This window comes from Scyliorhinus torazame, chromosome 17 (genome assembly GCF_047496885.1).
Source record: "Scyliorhinus torazame isolate Kashiwa2021f chromosome 17, sScyTor2.1, whole genome shotgun sequence".
NCBI lineage: Eukaryota > Metazoa > Chordata > Chondrichthyes > Carcharhiniformes > Scyliorhinidae > Scyliorhinus > Scyliorhinus torazame.
Genome location: NC_092723.1, coordinates 151,881,693 through 151,907,328, shown reverse-complemented (window position 1 = coordinate 151,907,328; position 25,636 = coordinate 151,881,693). Strand labels below are relative to the sequence as shown.

Genomic DNA, 25,636 nt, shown 5'->3' with positions numbered 1-25,636 from the left:
GCTCTCTTGGGAAGAAAATCCAGATCAATAACCCTCAGAAAATAAAAATTCTCCTTTTAGCTTTAAATGGGAGCCCCTAATTTTTAAACTAATCCCTAGTTCTAGACTCTCAGACAAGGAGAAGTATCCTTTCAGCATTCGCCCTGTCAAGCTCCCGAAGAATCTTATGTTTCAATAAGCTCAGCACTCATTCTTCTACACTTCAATGGGTACAGGTCCTACCTGCTCAACCTTTCCTCATACAATAACGCTTTCATCCCAAAAACCAGTTGAACGAGCTTTCTCTGAACTGCTTCAAATGCAATTATCTTTTCTTAAGTAAGGAGACCAAAACTGTATATAGTACTCCAGAGACAGTCACATTAAGGCCTGGACAGCTGGAGCGACACTTACTTTAATACACGATTTGCTTGCAATAAACGTCAACATTCATAGAAACATAGAATTTACAGTGCAGAAGGAAGCCATTTGGCACCGGCCCTTGGAAAGAGCACCCTACTTAAGCCCACACCTCCACCATATCCCCGTAACCCAGTACATAACCCCACCTACCCTTTTTGGACACGGAGGGCAATTTAGCATGGTCAATCCACCTAACCTGCACATCTTTGGACGGCGGGAGGAAACCGGAGCACCCGGAGGAAACCCACGCAGACATGGGGGAGAACATGCAGACTCTGCACAGACAGTGATCCAAGCTGGGAATCGAACCTGGGACCCTGGAGCTGTGAAGCAACTATGCTACTGTGCCACCCATTTGTCTTCCTAATTACTCACTATGCCTGAATACAAATCTCAAGTACCAATTCACCCAGGCCCTCTGTGCCATGTCATTCTGCTCTGCAGTCTCTTCATTTAAATGATATTCTGCTTTTCTAAACTTCCTACCAAAGTGGACAAGTTCACATTTTCCCCACATCATACTCCATCTGCGAAATTTTTGTCCACTCATTTAACCTATCAAATCGCTTTGCAGACTGTATGTCTCCTTGACAATTCATTTTGCTATCGACCTATCTTGATGTAACCAAATCATTCTGCTTCTCAGCATTTACTGGAAGATAACCGTCCATTGCATATTTTAAATACTTTATACTTATTCAAATTAAACTCAATTTGTCACTCCTCTACCTCAGCTCAATGCTAGCCTGTATCAGAAGGTGCACTTAAGCCCCACATACGAGTGCATAATCTAGGCTGACACTTCAATGTAATACTGCAGATTGCTGCACAGTTAGATGTATTATCTTTTGGATGGATCTTTTAAATAGAGGCCCCTTCTGACCTCTGCAGTGGGCATTAAAGATCTTATGGGACAGAGTCATTACAAAAGGAAGTTATTCGGCCCATTGAGTCCATGCCAGCCCTCTGCAAATCAATCCTCATTCCCTGCTTTTCCCCCTTTGTCGAGCAAGTTTATTTCCCTCAAGTGACCATCCAACGTATTTTTGAAATTATTATTTGTCCCCGCTTCCACCACTCTCAAAGGCAGCAAGTTCACCCTGGTCAACGTTCAATTATCACTCTACCACCAAAAGCAGGTTATCTGGTCAAATATACTTGTAGCACTGTAGTGGTATCAAAATAGCTGGCACATTTCTCTACATCACAACAGCAACTGCACTTCAAAAGTTCTTGTAAAGCACTTTGTGACATCCTCAGGTCTACAGAGAAACTATAGTAAAAAAAATACTGATTTTTATTACTCTATTACTTTTTAGGACAAATTTAATGTTTAAACACATTAAAACAAACATACACATCATTTGATTATTGTATTGCAGTGCAGTAGTCCATTTAAGTCAACTGAAGAATATTTGATTTTAAATGAATTATTTCACTATCAACAACGGCCTCACCCTTCATTATTGGGGCACAGGATTTGCAAGGTGAGGTACCAACGGTCGGTTTCTGGGTAAGGAACATGGAGGGACCTTGATAATATTGAAGAATTCATTTTAAGCAGGTATCCCCAAGATAAAGCTTTGAAAAGAAAAACAAACATTATAAAGCATAAAACCAATCTGAAAAAATCCAGTCTTAAATATACAAGTATAAGCAATGAAAAAAGAACTACGGGGTAGCCCAATACATTTTGTCTTTAAAAATTATATATTTTTCCTCAAAAGATTTCTTCCACATCTGTTTGATCTTCACATCAACAAGTATTACACAAAAGTAATGCATGAATTGGAACCCTTGCAGATCAAATGTGTCAGACTAGCTCAGGGCACTGTCATAATAAGAAATTTGGAAAAACCAAGTACACAATGAAGTTATTAAAAGAAGTCCCACAAGAGTTTATATTCATGGGGATTCTTTAAAGATTATCCTCGCAAAAGAATTACCAAACCTGCCCAATTTAAATTTTCCTTTACATGTATTGGCTTTCCATATTCAAAGAGTAAATTAAAACCAGCTTTGAAATATATATCTAGTCTGAGATCCTGCTAGTCTATAAAGATCCCAGAACTCTGATTCCAGAATGTGCAGCCAGCATACCCATCGAAAGGAGCATCAAGTAAATTCTGCAGTTCAACTGGAGTCCCATTATGAGCACCTGGCAGAAATCTCAGAGAAGATACACCCCCAAACTTAACTTCAATTATATATTCCACCGTAGTATGCAAAAGCTAAGCCAAAACTGTCCACAATGTTAAACTCTGGCTGCAACAAAAGCAAAATACTGTGAATGCTGGAAAACTGAAACAAAAACAGTATGTGCTGGAAATAGTCAGTAGTTCAGGCAGCATCTATGGAGAGAAAAAGAGTTAACCGCTCAAGTCAATGAACATAATAAGAACAAATGGGCAGCACGGTAGCATAGTGGATAGCACAATTGCTTCACAGCTCCAGGGTCCCAGGTTCGATTCCTGGCTTGGGTCACTGTCTGTGCGGAGTCTGCACGTCCTCCCCGTGTGTGCGTGGGTTTCCTCCGGGTGCTCCGGTTTCCTCCCACAGTCCAAAGATGTGCAGGTTAGGTGGATTGGCCATGTTAAATTGTCCTTAGTGTCCAAAATTGCCCTTAGTGTTGGGTGTGGTTCCTGGGTTAAGGGGTTATGGGGATAGGGTGGAGGTGTGGGCTTCGGTAGGGTGCTCTTTCCAAGAGCCGGTGCAGACTCGATGGGCCGAATGGCCTCCTTCTGCACTGTAAATTCTATGAAACTCTATGAATAAGAACTAGGAGGAGTGGGCCATCTGGCCCCTCGAGCTTGTTCCGCCATTCAATAAGATCATGGCTGATCGTTTTGTGGCCTCAGCTCCACTTACCCGCCTGCTCACCATGACCCTTAATTCCTTTACTGTTCAAACATCTGTCTATCCTTGCCTTAAAAACATTCAACGGCCTAGCCTCAATTGTTTCATGGCAGGGCACTCCACAGATTTACAACTCTTTGGGTGAAGACGTTCCTCCTCAGCTCAGTCCTAAATCTGCTCCCACTTATTTTGAAGCTATGCCCCATAGTTCTAATTTCACCCACCAGTGGAAACAACCTCCCTGCTTCTACCTTATCTATTCTCTTCATGATTTTATATGTTTCTATAAAACCTTTCATCAGAGCTATTAAAAAAAAGTTAGAAACACATAGATTTTAAGTACAAAGGCAAAAAAAGATATGTCGAGTAGACTGCGTAGGGGGGTGGTGGTGGGAGAACAAAAAGGTCAGGTCTGTTATAGCAGGAGACCGACAAAATGATGATGGTACGAGACAAAGCAATGGGATAAGTAAATAAATGAAAGGTGGGTTTAGAGGAGGTATGAATGGCAATAACAGAATCATGGCTAACATCTATTGCCAAATAAAAATGGATAAGGCAGTGAAAGATGAGGGACAGCCCAAACACAATTGTGGTCATGACTCTCAGGCCATGGAAAACACATCAACCTGCCCACTTAGATCTATTTTAGGAGGCACTTCATTCACCATCCGACATATGTGGAGGTCACCGAACTGAGAGTTAAAGTAGGCATCCAATTGTAAACATTTTCCATCGTATGAAAAAAGCAGTAGTTTTAACCTTCCTTTAACTTTCATTAGACTCGTGTAGGAGACCAAGGACAGAGAGATCAAAATGGGTGTGAGGTGGAGAACTAAAATGAACAGCACTCACCCAAGCTGGGTTTGGTCGCCCCAGTGTTATAGAGAACACATCATGAGCCGTAAATACAGCATTACAAATTGAAATTAAATTGTTTCACCTGGAAAGAACATTTGGGATCCAGGATGGTGTGAAGAGAGGGGGTAAGAGAGCAAGAATTGTATCTCCTGTACATCGATGGAAGGGGGAGGGGGTGTCAGAGATGATTGAAAAGCAGAAGAGTAATACAGACGGAACAGGCTCTTCATATTGCTGCTAAGGAAAAGGAAAATGTGCTTTGTGATGGTGGAAATGGTGGAGGCTGATGTGATAGAAGGTGCGGACAAGGGGATCCCAGTATTATTCCAGAAGGGGGGAAAGGAGCGTGAATACAAGTGCAGAAAATGGGATGCACAGGGTTGACAGTAATCCTCATTGAGGAAAAAAAAAGTATACAGATTGAAACGACTAGTATGGAATGTGGCAGTGAAAGCAGATGTGACAGAGACAGTGAAACTTGAGAATGGAATATAGTCCTTGCAGGAGTGATATGAAAGGAGATATAAGTACTTGTGGAAGTCAGTGGGCTTATAGTTGTTGTTAGTCAACAGCCTATCCTCAAAAATAGAGAAGTCAAGGAAGGGAAGAGTCAGGGGTGAAGCATGTGAAGGTGAGGGAAGAATGGAAATCAAAAACAAAGTTGAAGAAATTTAGCGGTTCAGGCAACAGCAAGAAACAGCACTAATACAGTAATCAGGGCACCAGAATAGCAGTTGAGGGAAGAGCAAGGTAAAACACGAGTAGGACAGAAATGCAGAATGTTCCGCATATTTCACAAAAAAAGGCAGGCATAGCTCAGCTACTGGTAATAGTTAGTACCTTTTGGGAGACTGATGCCATCAGAGGCGCTATGGCTACAGTACATTTTCTACAGCTGAACCTTCTACAGGTAATTTATCCTGACCAAGAGCTCCATGCACTGCAATGAACATTAGGAACTTAGGAGCAGACCCATACAATTTGTACAGAACAAAAGATGAAAGTGCACCCCATAATGTTTAGTTATACACCGAAAGGAAGTAGAACACTGTGATATACCACTGAAAATTAAATTCAAAACATGTTTCAAACTATGAAAAAGCAATGCACAGTACTTAAATTCTGCACAAGCAGCACTGAGATGAGAGGAGAATTCAGTGGGATTTTATAAATGACTACAACATAAAAGCAACCAACTGAAAGCAGATGTAAACCTGAAGAAATTTCTAGATTTTTCATACAACTTTTTTTTTTTTAAGGCTGATTTTCAAATGCATGATAAAACTGAAAATATTTTACAAATTCAAAAATGAACTATGCAAGTGCATTAGGTAATTTCCAGAATTTCACTGCATTTGTGAACTCATGTGTACCTTCTCTGCAGTTTATGGGATTGACACTCAGGGACATCACAGGAGACCCAGCACTTAAACAGGCAAACACGGTTGCATTTTCATTGGATAATGAAGTCTAAAAGATTGAAAACAAATTTCTTACTCATCTCTCAAAACTAAACCATTTACTTCTAATACAGAACAAAATACTAACAGATGGAAATATGTCCTGTATCTTCAAATTATAACTGCAGAACAAGGCCAATCTCCAATATAATGGGATATAGCCACAAGGTATGGAGTTCTCTTTACTAATGCACAGAGTGTAAAGAATAAGCTAAATGAGCTGCAGGCGCAAATGCAAATTGAAGATGATGATGTAGTAGCTATTGTGGAGACATGACTGCAGGATGGTCGGGACAGGGAACTAAATATACCTGGTTTAAAAGTTTACAGGAGACAGAGGGGGTGGAATATCCTTACTGATTAGAAATACTATCACCGACTTCCGGGTGCGGCGATGACCAGCTAAGTCGCACGTTTCGGCAGCTCCCGGTGGAACCGACTTTTGGGCTCTTAATAAGAGCCCCAACGGCAATTTTAACGGCTAAAAGTACTGTGCGGTAAACTAGAAGGGAATCCCCCCTGGATACGGATGGAAAAAGGAGAGGAAAGTGGCCGGATTGCGGTGGATCCTTTAGAGCAGCGGCAAGGAAGGCAAGCAAAAACCAAGATGGCGTTGGAAGGTGGCAGTTTAATATGGGGCCCTGAACAACACGAGTTTTTGAAACGCTGTGTGGAAGGGCTTAAAAAGGAGATGAAGAAGGAGCTGTTGGCCCCGATATTACAGGCGATTGAAGGGCTAAAAGATGAGCATAAGACCCAGGAGCGGGAGCTTCGGGTCGTGAAGGCAAAGGCTGCCGAGAACGAGGACGATATACAGGGCCTGGTGGTGAAGACGGAGATGCACGAGGCACACCATAAACGATGTGTGGAAAGGCTGGAGGTGCTGGAGAATAATGAGAGGAGGAAGAATTTAAGGATTCTTGGTCTTCCTGAAGGTGCAGAAGGGGCGGACGTCGGGGCATATGTGAGCACGATGCTGCACTCGTTAATGGGAGCGGAGGCCCCGACGGGTCCGTTGGAGGTGGAGGGAGCATACCGAGTGATGGCGCGAGGACTGAGAGCAGGAGAAATTCCCAGAGCCATAGTGGTGAGATTCCTCCGTTTTAAGGACAGAGAGATGGTCCTCAGATGGGCAAAGAAAACTCGGAGCAGTAGGTGGGAGAACGCGGTGATCCGCGTATATCAAGACTGGAGTGCGGAGGTGGCGAGAAGGAGGGCGAGCTTTAATCGGGCCAAGGCGGTGCTTCATAAAAAGATTAAATTTGGAATGCTGCAGCCGGCAAGACTGTGGGTCACATATCAAGGGAAGCACCACTACTTTGAAACAGCAGATGAGGCGTGGACATTTATTGTTGAAGAGAAATTGGAATAAGCGGGTTATTAAAAAAGAACGTTTGAGACAAGGTGGTGGGGCGAATGTGGGGGGCGAAGAGGGGGGGGAAAAAGGGGGGGGGGGAAAGAGATGATTTTTATGTTGTTAACCCTGCGACCCGGTAACTTTTCTCTCTTCCACAGGTTGTGGGGGAGGAAGGGAGGTGGAGGAGCTGGGGGCGTTGGCCATGGGGGCGGGGCCAAAAGGGAAGCGCGGGCTTTGTTCCCGCGCTATGATAACTATGGCGGGAATAGGGAAGCAGGAAGGAGGGGGCGTCGCACGGTGCGAGCCGAGATCACGGGGGGGAAGCCGAGGTCGGCCAGAGTTTGCTGACTTCTGGGAGCAACATGGGGGGTGTAACTACGCTAGTGGGGGATCTAGCGGGGGGGGGGGGGGGGGGGGTGGGAGGGGGGATTTACTGGGTTGCTGCTGCTGGGGAGAAGGGGGAGCTGGTATGGGGTGGGGTGGACGGGGCGGGAGGGCACCGCCTGGGGGGACACAGCTGCGTGGGAACCGGGTGAGGAGCTGGATAAAAGGGGATGGCTAATCGACAAGGGGGGGGGGGGTAAAGAGCCCCCCCAACCTGGCTGATCACGTTGAATGTGAGAGGGCTGAACGGGCCGATAAAGAGGGCACGGGTACTCGCACACCTTAAGAAACTTAAGGCAGATGTGGTTATGTTACAGGAGACGCATTTGAAACTGATAGACCAGGTTAGACTACGCAAAGGATGGGTGGGGCAGGTGTTTCATTCGGGGCTAGATGCGAAAAACAGGGGGGTGGCTATACTAGTGGGGAAGCGGGTAATGTTTGAGGCAAAGACCATAGTGGCGGATAGTGGGGGCAGATACGTGATGGTGAGTGGCAATTACAGGGGGAGGCGGTGGTCTTAGTGAACGTATATGCCCCGAACTGGGATGATGCCAACTTTATGAGGCGCATGTTAGGACGTATCCCGGACCTAGAGGTGGGGAAGTTGGTAATGGGTGGAGATTTTAACACGGTGCTGGAACCAGGGCTGGACAGATCGAGGTCCAGGACTGGAAGGAGGCCGGCAGCAGCCAAGGTGCTTAAAGACTTTATGGAGCAGATGGGAGGAGTAGACCCATGGAGATTTAGCAGACCTAGGAGTAAGGAGTTTTTGTTTTTCTCCTATGTCCACAAAGTTTATTCACGAATAGGCTTTTTTGTTTTGGGAAGGGCGTTGATCCCGAAGGTGAGGGGGATGGAGTATACGGCTATAGCTATTTCGGATCACGCTCCACACTGGGTGGACTTGGAGATAGGGGAGGAAAAAGAACAGCGTCCACCCTGGAGAATGGACATGGGACTAATGGCGGATGAGGGGGTGTGTCTAAGGGTGAGGGGGTGTATTGAAAAGTACTTGGAACTCAATGATAATGGGGAGGTCCAGGTGGGAGTGGTCTGGGAGGCGCTGAAGGCAGTGGTTAGAGGGGAGCTGATATCAATCAGGGCACATAAAGGAAAGCAGGAGAGTAGGGAACGGGAGCGGTTGCTGCAAGAACTTCTGAGGGTGGACAGGCAATATGCGGAGGCACCGGAGGAGGGACTGTACAGGGAAAGGCAAAGGCTACACGTAGAATTTGATTTGCTGACAACGGGTACTGCAGAGGCACAGTGGAGGAAGGCACAGGGTGTACAGTACGAATATGGGGAGAAGGCAAGCAGGTTGCTGGCCCCCCAATTGAGGAAAAGGGGAGCAGCGAAGGAAATAGGGGGAGTGAGGGATGAGGAGGGAGAGATGGAGCGGGGAGCGGAGAGAGTGAATGGAGTGTTCAAGGCATTTTATGAAAGATGATATGAAGCTCAGCCCCCGGATGGGAAGGAGAGAATGATGTGTTTTCTGGACCAGCTGGAATTTCCTAAGGTGGAGGAGCAGGAGAGGGTGGGACTGGGAGCACAGATCGAAATGGAGGAAGTAGTGAAAGGAATTAGGAGCATGCAGACGGGGAAGGCCCCGGGACCGGATGGATTCCCAGTTGAATTTTACAGGAAATATGTGGACTTGCTCGCCCCGCTACTGGTGAGAACCTTTAATGAGGCGAGGGAAAGGGGACAGCTGCCCCCGACTATGTCAGAAGCAACGATATCGCTTCTCCTAAAGAAGGAAAAAGACCCGCTGCAATGCGGGTCCTATAGGCCTATTTCCCTCCTGAACGTAGACGCTAAGATTCTGGCCAAGGTAATGGCAATGAGGATAGAGGATTGTGTCCCGGGGGTGGTCCATGAGGACCAAACTGGGTTTGTGAAGGGGAGACAGCAGAATACGAATATACGGAGGCTGCTAGGGGTAATGATGATGCCCCCACCAGAGGGGGAAGCGGAGATAGTGGTGGCGATGGATGCCGAGAAAGCATTTGATAGAGTGGAGTGGGATTATTTGTGGGAGGTGTTGAGGAGATTTGGCTTTGGAGGTGAGTATATTAGATGGGTACAGCTGCTGTATAGGGCCCCGATGGCAAGCATGGTCACGAATGGACGGGGGTCTGCGTATTTTCGGCTCGAGGGACGAGGCAGGGATGTCCTCTGTCCCCATTATTGTTTGCACTGGCGATTGAGCCCCTGGCAATAGCATTGAGGGGTTCCAGGAAGTGGAGGGGAGTACTCAGGGGAGGAGAAGAACACCGGGTATCTCTGTATGCGGACGATTTGTTGTTGTATGTGGCGGACCCGGCGGAGGGGGTGCCAGAGATAATGCGGATACTTGGGGAGTTTGGAGAATTTTCAGGATATAAACTGAACATGGGGAAAAGGGAGTTGTTTGTGGTGCATCCAGGGGAGCAGAGCAGAGAAATAGAGGACTTACCGCTGAGGAAGGTAACAAGGGACTTTCGCTACTTGGGGATCCAGATAGCCAAGAATTGGGGTACATTGCATAGGTTAAATTTAACGCGGTTGGTGGAACAGATGGAGGAGGACTTCAAGAGATGGAACATGGTATCCCTGTCACTGGCAGGGAGGGTGCAGGCGGTTAAAATGATGGTCCTCCCGAGATTCCTTTTTGTGTTTCAGTGCCTCCCGGTGGTGATCACGAAGGCTTTTTTCAAAAGGATTGAGAAGAATATCATGAGTTTTGTGTGGGCCGGGAAGACCCCGAGAGTGAGGAGGGAATTTTTGCAGCGTAGTAGGGATAGGGGGGGGGAATGCTACCGAGCCTAAGTGAGTACTACTGGGCCGCCAATATCTCAATGGTATGTAAGTGGATGGGAGAAGAGGAGGGAGCGGCGTGGAAGAGATTGGAGAGGGCGTCCTGCAGGGGGACTAGCCTACAAGCTATGGTGACGGCGCCGTTGCCGTTCTCACCGAAGAAATACACCACAAGCCCGGTGGTGGTGGCTACTCTGAAAATCTGGGGGCAGTGGAGATGGCATAGGGGTAAGACAGGAGCCTCGGTGTGGTCCCCGATAAGAAATAACCATAGGTTTGCTCCGGGGAGAATGGATGGGGGATTTGGAACATGGCAAAGAGCAGGAGTAACACAATTGAGAGATCTGTTTGTAGATGGGACGTTTGCAAGTCTGGGAGCGCTGACCGAAAAATATGGGTTGCCCCAAGGGAATGCATTCCGGTATATGCAACTGAGGGCTTTTGCGAGGCAACAGGTGAGGGAATTCCTGCAGCTCCCGACGCAGGAGGTGCAGGACAGAGTGATCTCAAAGACATGGGTGGGGGACGGTAAGGTATCAGACATATATAGGGAAATGAGGGACGAGGGGGAGATTATGGTAGATGAGCTGAAAGAGAAATGGGAAGAGGAGCTGGGGGAGGAGATTGAGGAGGGGCTGTGGGCTGATGCCCTAAGTAGGGTAAACTCATCGTCCTCGTGTGCCAGGCTAAGCCTGATACAATTTAAGGTGTTACACAGGGCGCATATGACTGGAGCACGGCTCAGTAAATTTTTTGGAGTAGAGGATAGGTGTGCGAGATGCTCGAGAAGCCCAGCGAATCACACCCACATGTTCTGGTCATGTCCGGCACTACAGGGGTTTTGGGTGGGGGTGACAAAGGTGCTTTCGAAGGTGGTGGGTGTCCAGGTCGAACCAAGCTGGGGGTTGGCTATATTCGGGGTTGCAGAAGAGCCGGGAGTGCAGGAGGCGAATGAGGCTGATGTTTTGGCCTTTGCGTCCCTAGTAGCCCGGCGCAGGATATTGTTAATGTGGAAGGAAGCCAAGCCCCCGGGTGTGGAGACCTGGATAAATGACATGGCAGGGTTTATAAAGCTGGAACGGATTAAGTTCGTCCTAAGGGGATCGGCTCAAGGGTTCACCAGGCGGTGGCAACCGTTCGTCGAATAACTCACAGAAAGATAGAGGGAATGGAAAAGAAGAAGACAGCAGCAGCAACCCGGGGGGGGGGGGGGGGGGGGGGGGGGGGGGTGGAACCAGAAGGACTCTCAGGGATGTTAGTGTATAAGTATAATATGTATAGGTTGTTGTTATAGGTAATTGTATACTGGACTGCTGAATTGTATTTTTGGAGAGTATTTATTTGGGACAAGGCAGTTGCCATTTAGTTTAGTTTTTTAATTTTGATGTTTATATATTATTTATTTCTTGTTTAAAAAACTGGCCAATGTTATTTATATTGTTATATTACTGTGTAAAAGATACACAATGTACTGTTATGGTTGGCCAAAAATTTTGAATAAAATACATTTTTTTTTAAAAGAAATACGATCACCTCAATAGTGAGGGAGGATATAATGAGGGGTAGGCATCCAGTGGAGACGATATGGGTGGAACATTGCACAGATCTGGATGAATGAGATAGGTACAAAGACCAGCAGCGGGTCACAAATCAGCTACTAAAAGGGATTATGAAAGGAAACTTGCAAGGAACCTCAAAATTAATAAGTTATGTTATGTAATTATAGTTATGTAAAGGAAAAGCGGGTGGTCAAGAGCAATGTAGGCACACTAAAAACTGAAAATGGATATATTGTCAGTGATCATGGGGAAATGGCAGACATTTTTAACAATTACTTTGCTTCAGTATTTACAGTTGTAAAGGAGGATAACTTGCCAGAAGGTCCGAAAAAATTAATGGTCGAGAGAAGACAAGGGCTTAATACAATTTTGAGCTAGTATGGATTTGTGAAGGGAAGGTCATGCCTGACTAACCTTATTGAACTTTTTGAAGAGGTGACTAATGTAGCGAGTGGACAGGGGAGTGTCTGTTGATGTTATTTACATGAACTTCTAAAAGGCATTTGATAAAGTCCCACATGACTGTTAACTAGGGTGGATGTCCACGGAATTGAGGGCAAATTATTAGCATGGTTAGGAAATTGATTAAGTGGCAGGCGACAGAGAGTGAGGATAATGGGTAATTACTCTAGTTGGCAGGTGGTGACTAGAGGTGAACCACAGAGATCTGTGTTGGGACCTCAATTATTCACATTATTCATTAATGACTTAGATGATGGCATAGAAAGTCATATGTCCAAATGTCCTGATGTAAAAAGTTAGGTAGATTTGTAGGTTGCCTACATGATAGCATTAAATTGCAAGGAGATAGTGATAAGACTAGGTGAATGGGCAAAACTGTGAATTGGAATTCAAAGCAAGTGTAAGGTTATCCATTTTGGACCAAACAAGGTTAGAGCAGAGTACTTTCTAAATGGAAAGTGGTTAGGTACAATGGATGTCCAAAGAGGCTTGGTGGCTCAGCTGCATAGATCCTTAAAGTGCCAAGAACATGTGCAGTAAATAATCAAAAAGGCTAATGGAATGCTAGCCTTGCTACAGGATTAGAGTATAAAGACCAAGAAGTTATGCTGCAGCTGTACAAAATCCTGGTTAGCAGTTCTGGGCACCATACCTTAGGAAGGATATTTTGTCCTTGGAGGGAGTGCAACATAGATTTACAGAAATGATACCTAAATTACAGGGGTTGAGTTATGAGTGGAGATTAAGGTTAGACCTGCTTTCACGAGAACTCAGAAAATTCAAGGGGTGATCTAATCAAAGTATTCAAGATCTCTCCCACAAACAGCGGCTAAAGCTAGAACAGTTGTTAATTTAACATCTGAGATGGATGGATTTTTGTTAAGCAAAGATATTAAGGGATATGGGCCCCAAGGCAGGTATTTGGAGTAGGCCACAGATCAGCCATGATCTCATTAAATGTTGGGACAGGCTCGAATGGCTGATTGGCCTACTCCTGTTCCTATGTATGCAGTTAATAAAGGCTGTCACTAAGATATATAGTTATTCAAAACTAGACAAGGAAACTCAAATCATTACTTCAAAGTTTGCTAACGAAAGGACTGGAGGACGTAAATAGGGGTGCGTAGACAAATTAATCCAGAACAGATGGAAAACCTCCTTATACCAAACGTGTGATCGCTTCTCCAGTAAACTAACAAGGTAGATAACAATACCGAGATCATTCAAACCACAATTAACCAGTGTATTAATTTGAAAACTAAGCTTCAATGGGTCAAAATGGTGTTTAAGCAATCCTGACCTTTTTCTAACACATCCAAAATGATAATATTTCACATCTTATTAATTTGGTGCTACTTTTTCTCAATACATAAACCTCCAAATTTTTGTCTTGTACACAGTTAAAATTTTAAGAGCATATTGCATTTTTGTCCCAGTACCTAGTCTTAACTGTTGTGCAGGTGCTAAAAACCCCATTTCTAATTACTAGTTTTTTCTCCAGCATAAACCAAAAAACTCTGGATGTTGGAAATTTTAAATAGAGATCTGATGAAGGATATTAATCCAAAACCTGCCCTTCATCGCCAAGATACTGACTGACCTGTGTTCCAAACATCTTTTGTTTTGTTTCTGATTTCCAGCATGCATTGTGAAATTGTTGCCAATGATTCAAATATCAATTCTCAATAAACTCAGTGTAGATTTGTCAGATTTATTTTTTTTAAAGTGCAAGACATCGCCAGTGAAATGCTACGAAATGGACGTTTTAAGCTCTAATTGGTTCAAATGATGGAGGTGATGCATATAACACCAAGCAAACAAACTACAAAAACTAGCCAAATATTGCTCAAGAACAGAAAGGTAAAAGATTTGTACAAACATTTAGATTATTCATGATGTGCTTAATTGTAAACCAACCCAGTTTAGTGGAACTACTGGGCCAAGTTCTTAAAGTGCAAGGTGATTGTAGCAAGGCAAACAGCATCAAGTGGTTGAATTGGCTATCAGATTGAAGAATTGCAAAAGTAACAGCACCAGGACTGAGAAAGTGGAAATTGGACTGGTTGAATTTAATATCAAATCAGTTACAGAGAGAGAAATTGTGAGAAAGGATAATTAGATTGAGAAAAAAAACAGAAAGAAAATAAAAATACATTTTTAAAATCTCTAACAATTAATACCAGAAGGAATGAGATTCCACACTTGTAATAGTTCTTTTTTAGTGTCAGAGAGGGTGACAAGCAAGTAATTTAGAATTATTTACATTGAAAGTGACAATACTTATTTTCCATGGCAAGTTTAGTTTGTAATTACCATGCAAATAATCAACTTCATAGTTTAATGCATTTCAAGGTTGAGGCAGAGAGCAAGATGTGCTTTTTTTTTGCAAAGCGGTGCAACCTGGCCTACAACGTTTAGATAGTTTTGCTTAATTGCATATATCTGGTCCCTCATCTGAAATTGTGGGACCTGTTTGCATATAAATAACAGCAATTGTCGTTAGCACCATGTTATCTTAACTGTAAAATATGGCTCAACATTATCTTAACAATAAAAAATGTCTCTCTCCCATCCCCCGATATCCTATGGTTCACTATGCTCAGGAACATCTAACTTTAAAGAAATAAGCTGCACTATTTTGAGCAGTAGCAAGACATAGCTGATAGAAATTTCCAAAATTCATAGTAGAATAAAATTCATAGAACATAGCAGAATACAACCATTAAAAGGCATTGATGCAAATGCATCAATAAGTCAAAAAAAAAATTTGCTAGGGTGGCACATGGCGCAGCAGTTAGCACTGGGACTGCGGCGCTGAGGACCCGGGTTCGAATCCCGGCCCTGGATCACTGTCCGTGTGGAGTTTGCACATTCTCCCCACAACCCAAAGATGTTTCACCCCCACAACCCAAAGATGTGCAGGTTAGGTGCATTGGACACACCAAATTGCCCCTTAATTGGAAAAAAAATAATTGGGTACTCTAAATTTACAACAAAAAAAATAAGTTTGCTGCTAAAATTAGTCTGCTACAACATCTCAAGGGTGTAATCTTAAGATATTCCCAACAAATACAAAACCATACCTTATTTAACTGTAAATCCAACATGATGGTTCCACCATTGTCCCTTCCTGTATTCAGGTTCAGCAGAAGAATTATCGGGTATTCAGATCTGACCAATACATCTGGCCCATTCAAAACATAAAATCTCACAGAAACAACATCCACAGCTTCTCGAAGGACAGGTTGATTACGAAAACATGATTTGCCACTGTCATTTGGTTCAGTTTTATTTGGTTTTATGTATATTCCCAACATATCCAGGTCTTTCAACACTGTACCATTGCTTGACAGAGTGAAGTTATTAAACATAGCAAGAAGGAATCCAGCATCGACAGGTGTGCATACTGCAAGAGACAAAACATTCAAAACTTATATTTAAATGCCTTTGTAAAATATAGACATTACCCAGAATATCACAAAATTACATCTAGTTTGCTTTGAAAAAACAAACCACACACAAAGAAAGTTCCTTATACGGACCATAAGAGGACAGGCCACAACGAGAACATCTGTAGTTAGTTCAACACTAATGTAATGCAAAAGCAAAGTGAGGATCAATTGGGTTATTAAAAGATGAATTATCAATTCCTCATGTGCAAGTATGTTATTTGTAGGTTCTCAAACTTCATTTTAATGAAGGTTAGTAAGGAGGAATAATGTTGCTCAACTGGGCAAGAACGGATATCCTACCACAGTTCTGGGAAGTTCCTCTTCTCAGTTGCATCATTGCAGGATGTACTAAATTACATCTACATAATTCCTCACAAAAACACAAAAATTAAATGTTAAGATGACCCCCACCCCATCCTGGTCACAAATTTCATTTTTTGCAAATTACTCCATCTGTTTCCCAGACATTATCTCAAATTGAACCAAACTGTTTTTAATGTTGGCATCCTGTTGAACTCTCAACTGAGCATGCTTCCCCTAATAAAAACCTACTTTCACACATGTAGGGCGGGATTTTCCACGCAACCTGCCACGTGTTTAGCGGTGGCAAAAGCAGTCAGTCATTGGCCGGCGGCAGCATTGTCTGGTCCCACTGTTGTCAATGAAGATTCCCATTGAATGCACCCTTCGCTACTAGGAAACCAGTGTAAACAGCCATAAGATTGCATCATCTGTCTCCGGCCTTACACTCATGCTTTTGTTACACCTAGATTAAACTAATTCAATGCTTTCTTGGACTACCCTTTCATCATCCATTCTCTGTACAGTTTAGTGCAGCTGATATGGAGTCCTCCCACTCACCACTAACTCTTACGACCCTCAAATTCAATATTCATGTCCTTATATTCAGGTTATGCTTCTATATCTCCAAAACCTCCAACAGACTTTCAACAGCCATCCCCAAACATAGAACGATTCATTTCACCAATTCTGGCATTTGCCTCTCAGCCTGATCACTGTTGGGTAGACTTTCAGCCACTTTAGCATCCCGGCTTCCCAAAGACTGTTCACAATCTACAAGTCAAGAGTGTGACGGAATACCCGCCATTTGCCTGGTTGAGTGCAGATCCAAAAACCCAAGAACACCATCCAAGACAAAAACAATCTGCTTGATTGGCACCCCATCCATAATAACATTCACTCCTTCCACACCAACTCACAGTGGCAGCAGTGTGTACTATCTGCAAGATGCACTACAGCAACTTAGCAAGGCTCCTTCAACAGCATCATCCAAACCTGTGACCTCTACCGCCAAGAAGGAAAGTCAGAGGATGCCTGGCAACACCACCACCTGCAAGCTCCCCTTCAAGCCACAAACCATACTGACTTGGAACCTGCCTTTCCTTTACTGGTTCTGGGTTAAAATCCTGGAACACCTTCCCTAACAGCAGTGGGTGTAGCTACACCATATAGACTTACAGGTTCAAGAAGGCAGCTCGCTATCACCTCCCATCTGTCCTTTAACTCAGCACACTTTTATATCCCAAGAATTTCTAAATTAAATGTTCTATGCAAATGCAAGCTGTTGTATAATACAATATAAATTATTGGGGGCCGTGGGTTAGATACTGGTTTCATAGCTATACATTTTAAACCCAGTTAAAACTTATGCAAAAGTCCTGTGTGTAATGCCTTTAGACAGTCTCAGTGCACAGTGGGTGATCGTCTTCCCCATGTTGTGGCAGAGTGAAAGAGCCTTCACTCGGATTTATTGTGCCACATATTAATTAAGTACAGGCTGAACGGTCCTCAATTTTCTATCACTGGCATTCTGCACCTCCAACACAGAACGGATTTAAAAAACTGTACACACCTGTTAAATAAGCTTCAATCTCAAAGGAGACGATCCAGTTAGTGTTGCTACTTTCAACAGTGAGTTGTAACCATTTCATCCATGGTGGAGAATCCAGTACTTTTCTGCATACTACACTTTCACTGCAATTTACAATCTTCAAGTGGGAGTTAGGTAATGCATTTGATCCTATTAAAAGGAGGACAGGACAAGGCTCCACTGGCCGGTTGTTGATAGCACAGTTTTTAAGATGAATGGCCAGTTCCACAGTGTGTTCAGGAACAAAAATTCTGAGGAAAGCCAAAAGCAGATTTTGTATTTGTGAATAACTTAATCCATTTTAAATAATTGTGCTAAGGATTCTAACTGGAACTTACTTCAAGTGTGAAACCTGATCAATGGGAGAAAGAATCAGCTTAAATGGGGTGTTTGGTTCAAGAACGGGCACATTAATCAATCGCTGAACAAGCATCTGAGGCTGAAATACGTAGGAGCATTTATTCGAGAAGCCCTGTGAGAAAAATCAAATGCATATACCTGTAAATCTGATGTCTTTGCACATCAATAATTACATGCATTGTAACAGGTACTATGAGGCTACTGAACCCTAAAGTCTGGACTGATAACCTAGAGAATGCATGTTCAAAGAGCTGGAAATAAAAAGGAAGTGTTATTGACCATGAAGCTGCCAGATTTCCTTTAAAGAAGGAACCTTGCTGGTCTATATGTAATTCTAATGTCACACTAATGTAGAGGACACTTTAACTGCATTCTGAAAATGGGTAAGGAAACCACTTACACCTTTCCAGGGCAATTAGGAATGGACATTAAATGCAGGTCCGGCCAGAGATGGCTAAAGTCCATAAACGAGTGAAGGAAAAGGCCAGTAACTTTTTCTATATTCACTGCGTCAGCATCATATTTCATTTTAAAAGAAAACTAGAAGGAATTGTCTTGTAGAATAAGCAAATATATTTTGCCGTTAGGAAAGTTAAGGCATGGGTTTAGTTTGGAACAGGTTAAATTCAAAGCAATGGCAAAAAGTTACAGAGCAAAACGATATACTGGCATAAGTTATTAAATAGGTAATTGCTGAAGAAATGTGCTCTAACAGGTCAACTCAAAATCAGAAGAGTGCTCAGTCACTATGAGCATATGCCTACAGACCTCTGCTACAGGAAGAAAGGGGAAAGCCCCACAGATTTTAGTGCCAAAACTCAATGCAGACAGAAATCATTTTAAAAATGTTAGCAAGAAATCCACAAGCAATGATGGATAAAACATTTTTAAAGCAATGCTAAAAAGAGCCATCATTCCAAGAGTTAATTTTAAAACAAACGGTTTTCAGACAAGAGTTCTGCATCATTTGGCACATTATACTATACCTTTATTTCAATTTTACCATCATCTTTTGGTAGGTGTGCAGCTATAAACCAGTCACCCGAAACAGGGTTGGAAATATTTAATAAAGTATTGCTCTGGACTGTAGACATCAGTGGAATACTGAGGTTGAATGAAGGAAGAGCGACTGTGTTTTTTCCAAACTTGGTTTCTAATGGATTGATTACTGGAGGGGCGCCTGCCCGAAAATGACTGTTGAAAGAAGTAAATCAGACCAAAAAAGGTCACGCAAGATTTAACTAGAGAGTATCTGTATTTATCTATACACTTTGAATACAAAGCATAGTTTAAATAAAGATATTGAGCTGTATGGACAATGTAATGATTCATAAATTTCTGGGCTGTTGCCTCAAATTAGTGCAATTGTCTCAAATTAGTGCAATTGCTAATTAGGTAAATCGTAAATTGCTTTCTTAATCTGCAATTTGAAGTTTTGTGATTATAGAATTTACAGTGCAGAAAGAGGCCATTCGGCCCATCGAGTCTGCACTGGCCCTTGAAAAGAGCATCCTACCCAAGCCCACACGTCCACCCCATCCCCACACCTCCACCCTATCCCCATAACCCCACCTAACCTTTTTTGGACACTATGGGCAATTTAGCATAGCCAATCCACCGAACCTGCACATCTTTGGACTGTGGGAGGAAGCCGGAGCATCCGGAGGACCCACGCAGACACGGGGAGAACGTGCAGACTCCACGCAGACAGTGACCCAAGCCGGGAATCGAACCTGGAACCCTGGAGCTGTGAAGCAACTGTGCTAACCACAGTGCTACCCAATTAAACTTAATGGTTGCTCAGCAATTCATTCTATTTAAAACATTTGTCGAATCCAAGTTGATAAAAGCCCACATACACAGTGACTTTAGTATTTTGGCACTCTTGTCCCTTTCCTTTCGAGGCTTGCAAAATCCACCGCAACAGCACAGTATTTTCCGGCACTCGGAAGACAAACAGACGTGCATTTCCATACCAGCTGTACAAGGCAAGCTTTTGAGGAGTTTGAGCGTAATATTCAGATACATAGGTCGGACCTGACGAAACAAAGTCAATACATCACACACGAGTAATTACAATTTCAAATGTACAAATATCCAAAGCAGCCTTAAACAAAGGGATTTTTCAATGAACGGGTGAGGGTAGGATAATTGAAAGAAAAAAAACTTTTGCTGCTTCTTATTTTTTCCTTTCTTCGAGCTTTTCCAGAAATGTGAAGCTGGTCTGAGTTGAAAAGGGAAACTGCGTTCAGAAGGACTAATGAAACCTGTTTGATTGATTCAAGGAATCAAAGGGAAAGAGGAATACCTAAATAAGTTAATGAGAAAATGATATGAGCGATTGGTGGAAACTCTAAACCCTTGGGAAATTTAGTTATCAGAATTACCGCAAAATAAATAGCGAATAGCAAAATAAATAGAAGTAAATCTAGCAAAAGGGGTAGCTTGATGGAAAGGGAATAGGGGCTTGGGGAAGGGGACGAGGAAGTGTTGTTAGTTACTGAAAAAAAGCACATTTCCTTTCATTCTCAAGCTTTGATCTCAGCTGCAGAGCTTCAGCAGTCTTGGAACAGACTGCAAACGGTACACAGAATTCCAGAAGATCACACCACATTATAGCTATAGTGCTGCCTGCAATAAGACCAGTATCAGAAGAACATTTCATTCAATTTAGAGTTGGAGTATTATGAATTTTTTAAAAAGATATTGTAAAAAAAACAATATTTTACACCTTCTCATGGTGGTGGATTCACAAGCATGTGCATAATCCAACTCGGCTTCTAGGTGGAGAAAACAGGGACTCCATACTATCAAAAATGTAATTTGTTTTCCAAAAACAGCTGCATTTATTGACACCACAACACAAAGAGAGAGCACTTCCAGTTTATGTGCAGTTGCTGTATTGACATCACATTCAGCAACATCCTGCCACGCTGAGTTTTGAAACTAGTTCCCTTATTCTTTAAAAATAAGTAAAGGTAGCAACAATGGGAGAAATAAGAGTACAGTGGGATTACATTTAAAAGTAAATGATTAAGTGAGAAAGCTATTTAAAGATCTAATCACAAATGAATCTTGGAACAAATCCAGTTTGATCTTGGAATTGGATCAGTTTATAAACAAATGAGTTGGTGAAAGTCAAAATGTACTTTGAATAAATGATGTTTTAAGAAAGAAACCTTTAAAATGGGACTTGAAACTAATTCAATGTTGAGATGCCAAGTCTCATTATCCACCAAGTGAACTACTCGATTTTTGCAACAACTCCCCAGCACACAATCTTTCCAAATTGTTTACCAACTTTATAACGCTCCATGGTTAAAGAAATTAACTATTTGCCATTTAGATATTTTTATGCACTAGTTCAGTGCTCAGAAAGTGGTAAAAGCGAATGGTATTTTATTCATTACCATCACTCCTGTCTGCATCAATGGCTCCGAAGAGGAGATAGTCGATAGCTTTATGTTCCTGGGGGTCACCATCACCATCAGTCTGTCCTGGTCCACTCACGTTGATGCAACAGTCAAGAAATCCCAACAAGTCGGGGAGGGCAAGGTGTCAGAGATATACCGAGAGATGAGAGAAGAGGGGGAGGAGCTGGTGGGCGAACTAAAAGGAAAGTGGGAAGAAGAGCTCGGGGTGGAGATAGGAGGGTCTGTGGGCTGATGCCCTAAGCAGGGTAAATTCCTCTTCCTCGTGCGCCAGGCTTAGCCTGATTCAATTTAAGGTGCTACATAAAGCACACATAACGGGAGAAAGGTTGAGCAGGTTCTTCGGAGTGGAGGACAAGTGTGGGAGGTGCGGCGGAAGCCCGGCAAACCACACACATATGTTTTGGTTGTGCCCGGCACTGGAGGGGTATTGGAGGGGAGTGATGGGAGTGATTTCGAAGGTGGTGAAGGTCCGGGTCAAACCAGGCTGGGGGTTAGCGTTATTTGGAGTTGCGGATGAGCCGGGAGTGCAGGAGGCGAAAGAGGCCGATGTCGTGGCCTTTGCGTCCCTAGTAGCCCGGCGTAGGATTTTACTCATGTGGAAGGAAGCGAAACCCCCCGGACTGGAGGCCTGGATAAACAATATGGTAGGGTTCATAAAACTGGAGCAGATTAAGTTTGCACTGAGAGGATCGGCTCAAGGGTTCACCAGAAGGTGGCAACCATTCCTCGACTACCTAGCGGAACGTTAGAGGGAAGATAGATGACCAGCAGCAGCAACCCAGGGGGGGGGTGGGGTGGGGAGGGGAGGGGGTGAGGGGGGGGGGGGGGAGGAGGGGGGGGGGGGGGGAGGAGGGGGGGGGGGGGAGGGGGGGGGGGAAGTTTCATTTTATGTTAATTGATTAGTTTACCATGTTGGTTAGTTACTTTTTATTAGACTGTGGTTGTCATGTTACATGTACTGTTAAAAAAAAATTTTTTAATGTTTGATGTGTAAGGGGAAAATAAATTGTGATCGAAAAAATTTCAATAAAATATATTTTTAAAAAAAAAGAAATCCCAACAATGTCTCTACTTCCTATGGAAGCTAAAGAAATTTGGCATGTCTGTATCGACTCTCACAAACGTCTACAGATGTGCGATAGAGAGTATCCTATCCGGCTGCATCACAGTCTGGTATGACAACTACTCGGTCCAAGATTGCAAGAAACTGCAGAGTGTGGTAAACTCAGCCCAGCACATCACACAAGCTTGCCGCCCCCACATTGATTCTGTATACACCTCCCGCTGCCTCAGGAAGGCAGACAGCATTATCAGAGACCCCTCCCACCCAGGTATTGCCTTCTTCCAGAACCTTCCATCAGGCAGAAGGTACAGACGTCTAAAGACCCGCACATCCAGACATTGGAACAGCTTCGAAGTCTCCTCAATGACTCCCCCTCAGGCTGATCTGTTCCCTGTAAGAACACTATTCACGACGCCCTATGCTGCTCTTGCTCATGTATTTGCTTTGTTTGGCCCCTTGTTCCGCACTGTAACCAATCACTGTTTGTCGAAGTACCATTTGTCAATGTTCTTGTTGATTATTCTTTTGTCCACTATGTACGTACTGTGTACGTTCCCTCGGCCGCAGAAAAATACTTTTCACTGTACTTCAGTACATGTGACAATAAATCAAATCAAATCAATCATCACATCTGGAGCTCAGAGAATTTCAGAGATCACATGGTCATGTAGTTGTACTGTTAAGGTGGATAGAACCACATTTCAAACCAGAATACTGAACAAATCAGATGAAAAAATAGTTCAACACCTATTAGTTGACATTCTATTTATGTGGTTAGTTTGTGTTAAACTGGCTAAGGAACAAAATGGCACACAACTGTCACCTTGGTGGGAGAAATTGTGCATGTGCCAGTGGCTGTAATGCGGGCCAAGCATGCATTATGACCCCCATGGACACCAATAAACCAAATAATTTGAATTTACTGAATAATCCTGATCAGAAAACCAATGGACAAGAATTTACTTTTTATAACGTTTACTTTATCAAACCCAAAAAATCAAACATGTATTAACAGATAAATTGCCAGCAACATAAGCTATAAATTATACATTAAATAACGGATACTTCTAAACTGCAGATCTCACGGTTTACTGCCCAGTCCAATAAACATATATGGCATTAATTCTAGCCACAAAACCCTTCAAAGCTCTGAACTTCCTCAGGCAGAATTTCAGTCCCTTTTCTTCCTTAGACAGCACCTTCCAACTCACAACCACTACCAACTAGAAGGACAAGGGAAGGAGGTATATGGCACCTGCAGGTAGCCCTCCAAGTCACTCGCCATCCTGAATTGGAAATATATCACTGTTCCTTCACAGTCACTGGGACAAAATCCTGGACCCTTCCCCTCGAACAGCACTGTGGGTGTACATGCACCCACTGCAGCAGCTCAAGAAGGCAGCTCATCAGCACGTTCTCGAGGGCAAATAGAGATGCGCAATGAATGTTGGTCTTGCCAGCGAAGCCCACATTCCTTAAATGAATACAAAACAATTTAGCCAGCAATCCTCATGTGACCGCAGCTCCCAGAGTTCCGCGGGCATGGTCTACACCAAAATTGTGCAGTTCTGGTCACGATAGTCATGATGGCTTGGATCTACCAGAAACATCGTATCTTCCTTTATCTCTGCTCCCAGGTCCAGCCTTCTTGTTCCTTCAGCCTGCCTGCTCTGCACCCAGGGCAGGACTAGAGACAGAAATCATGGGCTATGGTGCTACTTTGTTCCCAGGCCCCATTTTTCACTGTGCACCCCCCCCCCCCCCCCCCCACCACCACCTTTGATCATGCATGACATGTTTTACCCTTTCAAGGTTCATCAATCAATTCACCAAACAATCACAGAAAGGTCCTAGTAAAATGATAAAGTCCACCGTTGGCATCTGCTTACAGATATTGCCCACGATATATGCAGCATAGCTCATTAATATCAACTTCAGCAATTATAAAATGCAGTGTTAGTTTGTGCACACCCAACTGGTGATCCCACTATTAACCAGAGGGTACTTTAACATCATTGTGCAATATTGTTGATTTGACAGGAAAATAGCCCATTAGTTACTTGCAAGACTGTGCAGGACATAACAGTCTCAGCCATCCATAAGATGGTCTACGCAACACAGCAAGTAAAGCACTCACCCCATGAAAGAATAAAGGGAAAAAAACAAACTTGACAGCATCCACAACAAAGCAGTCCACTGGATCAACACCCTATTGACTAGCGTAAACACCTACTTCTTTATCACAGGTTTACCATAGCAATAAATTGTATTGAACTGCAGACTGAATTACAGAAAGTCACAAGGCTTCTTTGACCACAGCTCCCAAATCTGCAACCTCTACCTGTGAGAGGAACAAAGGCAGCAGTTTCATGGTAACAAAGAAAAAAGATTTGCATTTATACAATGCCTTTCGTAACCTCAGAATGAAGTGTTTTACAGCTAATTAATACTGTTGGTGTATGTTCACATTATAATTTAGGAAAGACAGCAACCAATTTGAACACAATGAAATCCTAAAAACAATGTAATTAATAGTTGCCAGATAATCTACTTTTTGTGATGTTAGCCTATGGATAAGTATTGGTCAGGATTTGAGATCTTCTTCAAAATAGTTTCACAAAGTATTTTATGCCCATCGGAAACAAAAGAAGTCACCTCTGACATGAGGGTAACAACCTTAATGTTGTGCTCAAGCTCTGAAGCAGGGCTTCAAGCCACAATCTACTGATCCAGAAAAATGCTACCCCTCAGCCATGGCTAATCTCCAAGTTCTCCTCCAAATAACACACACTCATCCTGACTTGAACCATAGAAAAGTTATAACACAAAAAGATGTCATTCAACCTATTGTGTCAGCATAAATGTCCAGGAACGCCATAGTTGATAGCACTGTGGGAACACCTTCAACTCATGGACTGCAATGGTTCAAAACAGTGGTAATTCTCAAGGGCAATTATCAATGAACAACATATTCTCGCCTTATTAACACGACTCATATCAAAATAATGATTATTTTAAGTCTTTAATTATTCATTGCAAATTTCAAATCAGCATTACATAATTCCCACCAAGCAAATGCTGAATCCTCAGCATGAATGTCAACCTGTTCAAATCAATATTTTTTAAATAATTAGGGAGTGCATCTCTCAGTATAACCAAATTCATGTATCCAGCCACTGTGTATGCCAGCGTTGCAAAATTTCTTCCAGGTCAGCAAAAGAGGTCTGACATTATCATGTAAAATTTAGGAAGGGAAGTTCTGTTCCTGTCCAGTTCCTTGGGTGCGAGAGGGTGAA

General features: G+C 43.2%; 1 protein-coding gene across 1 annotated transcript in view; it reads right to left on the bottom strand.

Moving 5' to 3' along the window:
- Window positions 1-25,636, bottom strand: part of pgap6 (post-glycosylphosphatidylinositol attachment to proteins 6) — a 43,494-nt gene that overhangs the window by 11,479 nt on the left and 6,379 nt on the right. Inside the window, exons 2-8 of the mRNA XM_072481294.1 lie at window positions 19,703-19,880; window positions 18,830-19,037; window positions 17,822-17,955; window positions 17,466-17,734; window positions 15,224-15,546; window positions 5,493-5,589; window positions 1,860-1,983 (exon numbers count right to left, since the gene is read on the bottom strand). Of these exons, the coding sequence (XP_072337395.1) occupies window positions 1,860-1,983; window positions 5,493-5,589; window positions 15,224-15,546; window positions 17,466-17,734; window positions 17,822-17,955; window positions 18,830-19,037; window positions 19,703-19,880 (1,333 nt within the window). The remainder of the gene's footprint in view (window positions 1-1,859; window positions 1,984-5,492; window positions 5,590-15,223; window positions 15,547-17,465; window positions 17,735-17,821; window positions 17,956-18,829; window positions 19,038-19,702; window positions 19,881-25,636) is intronic.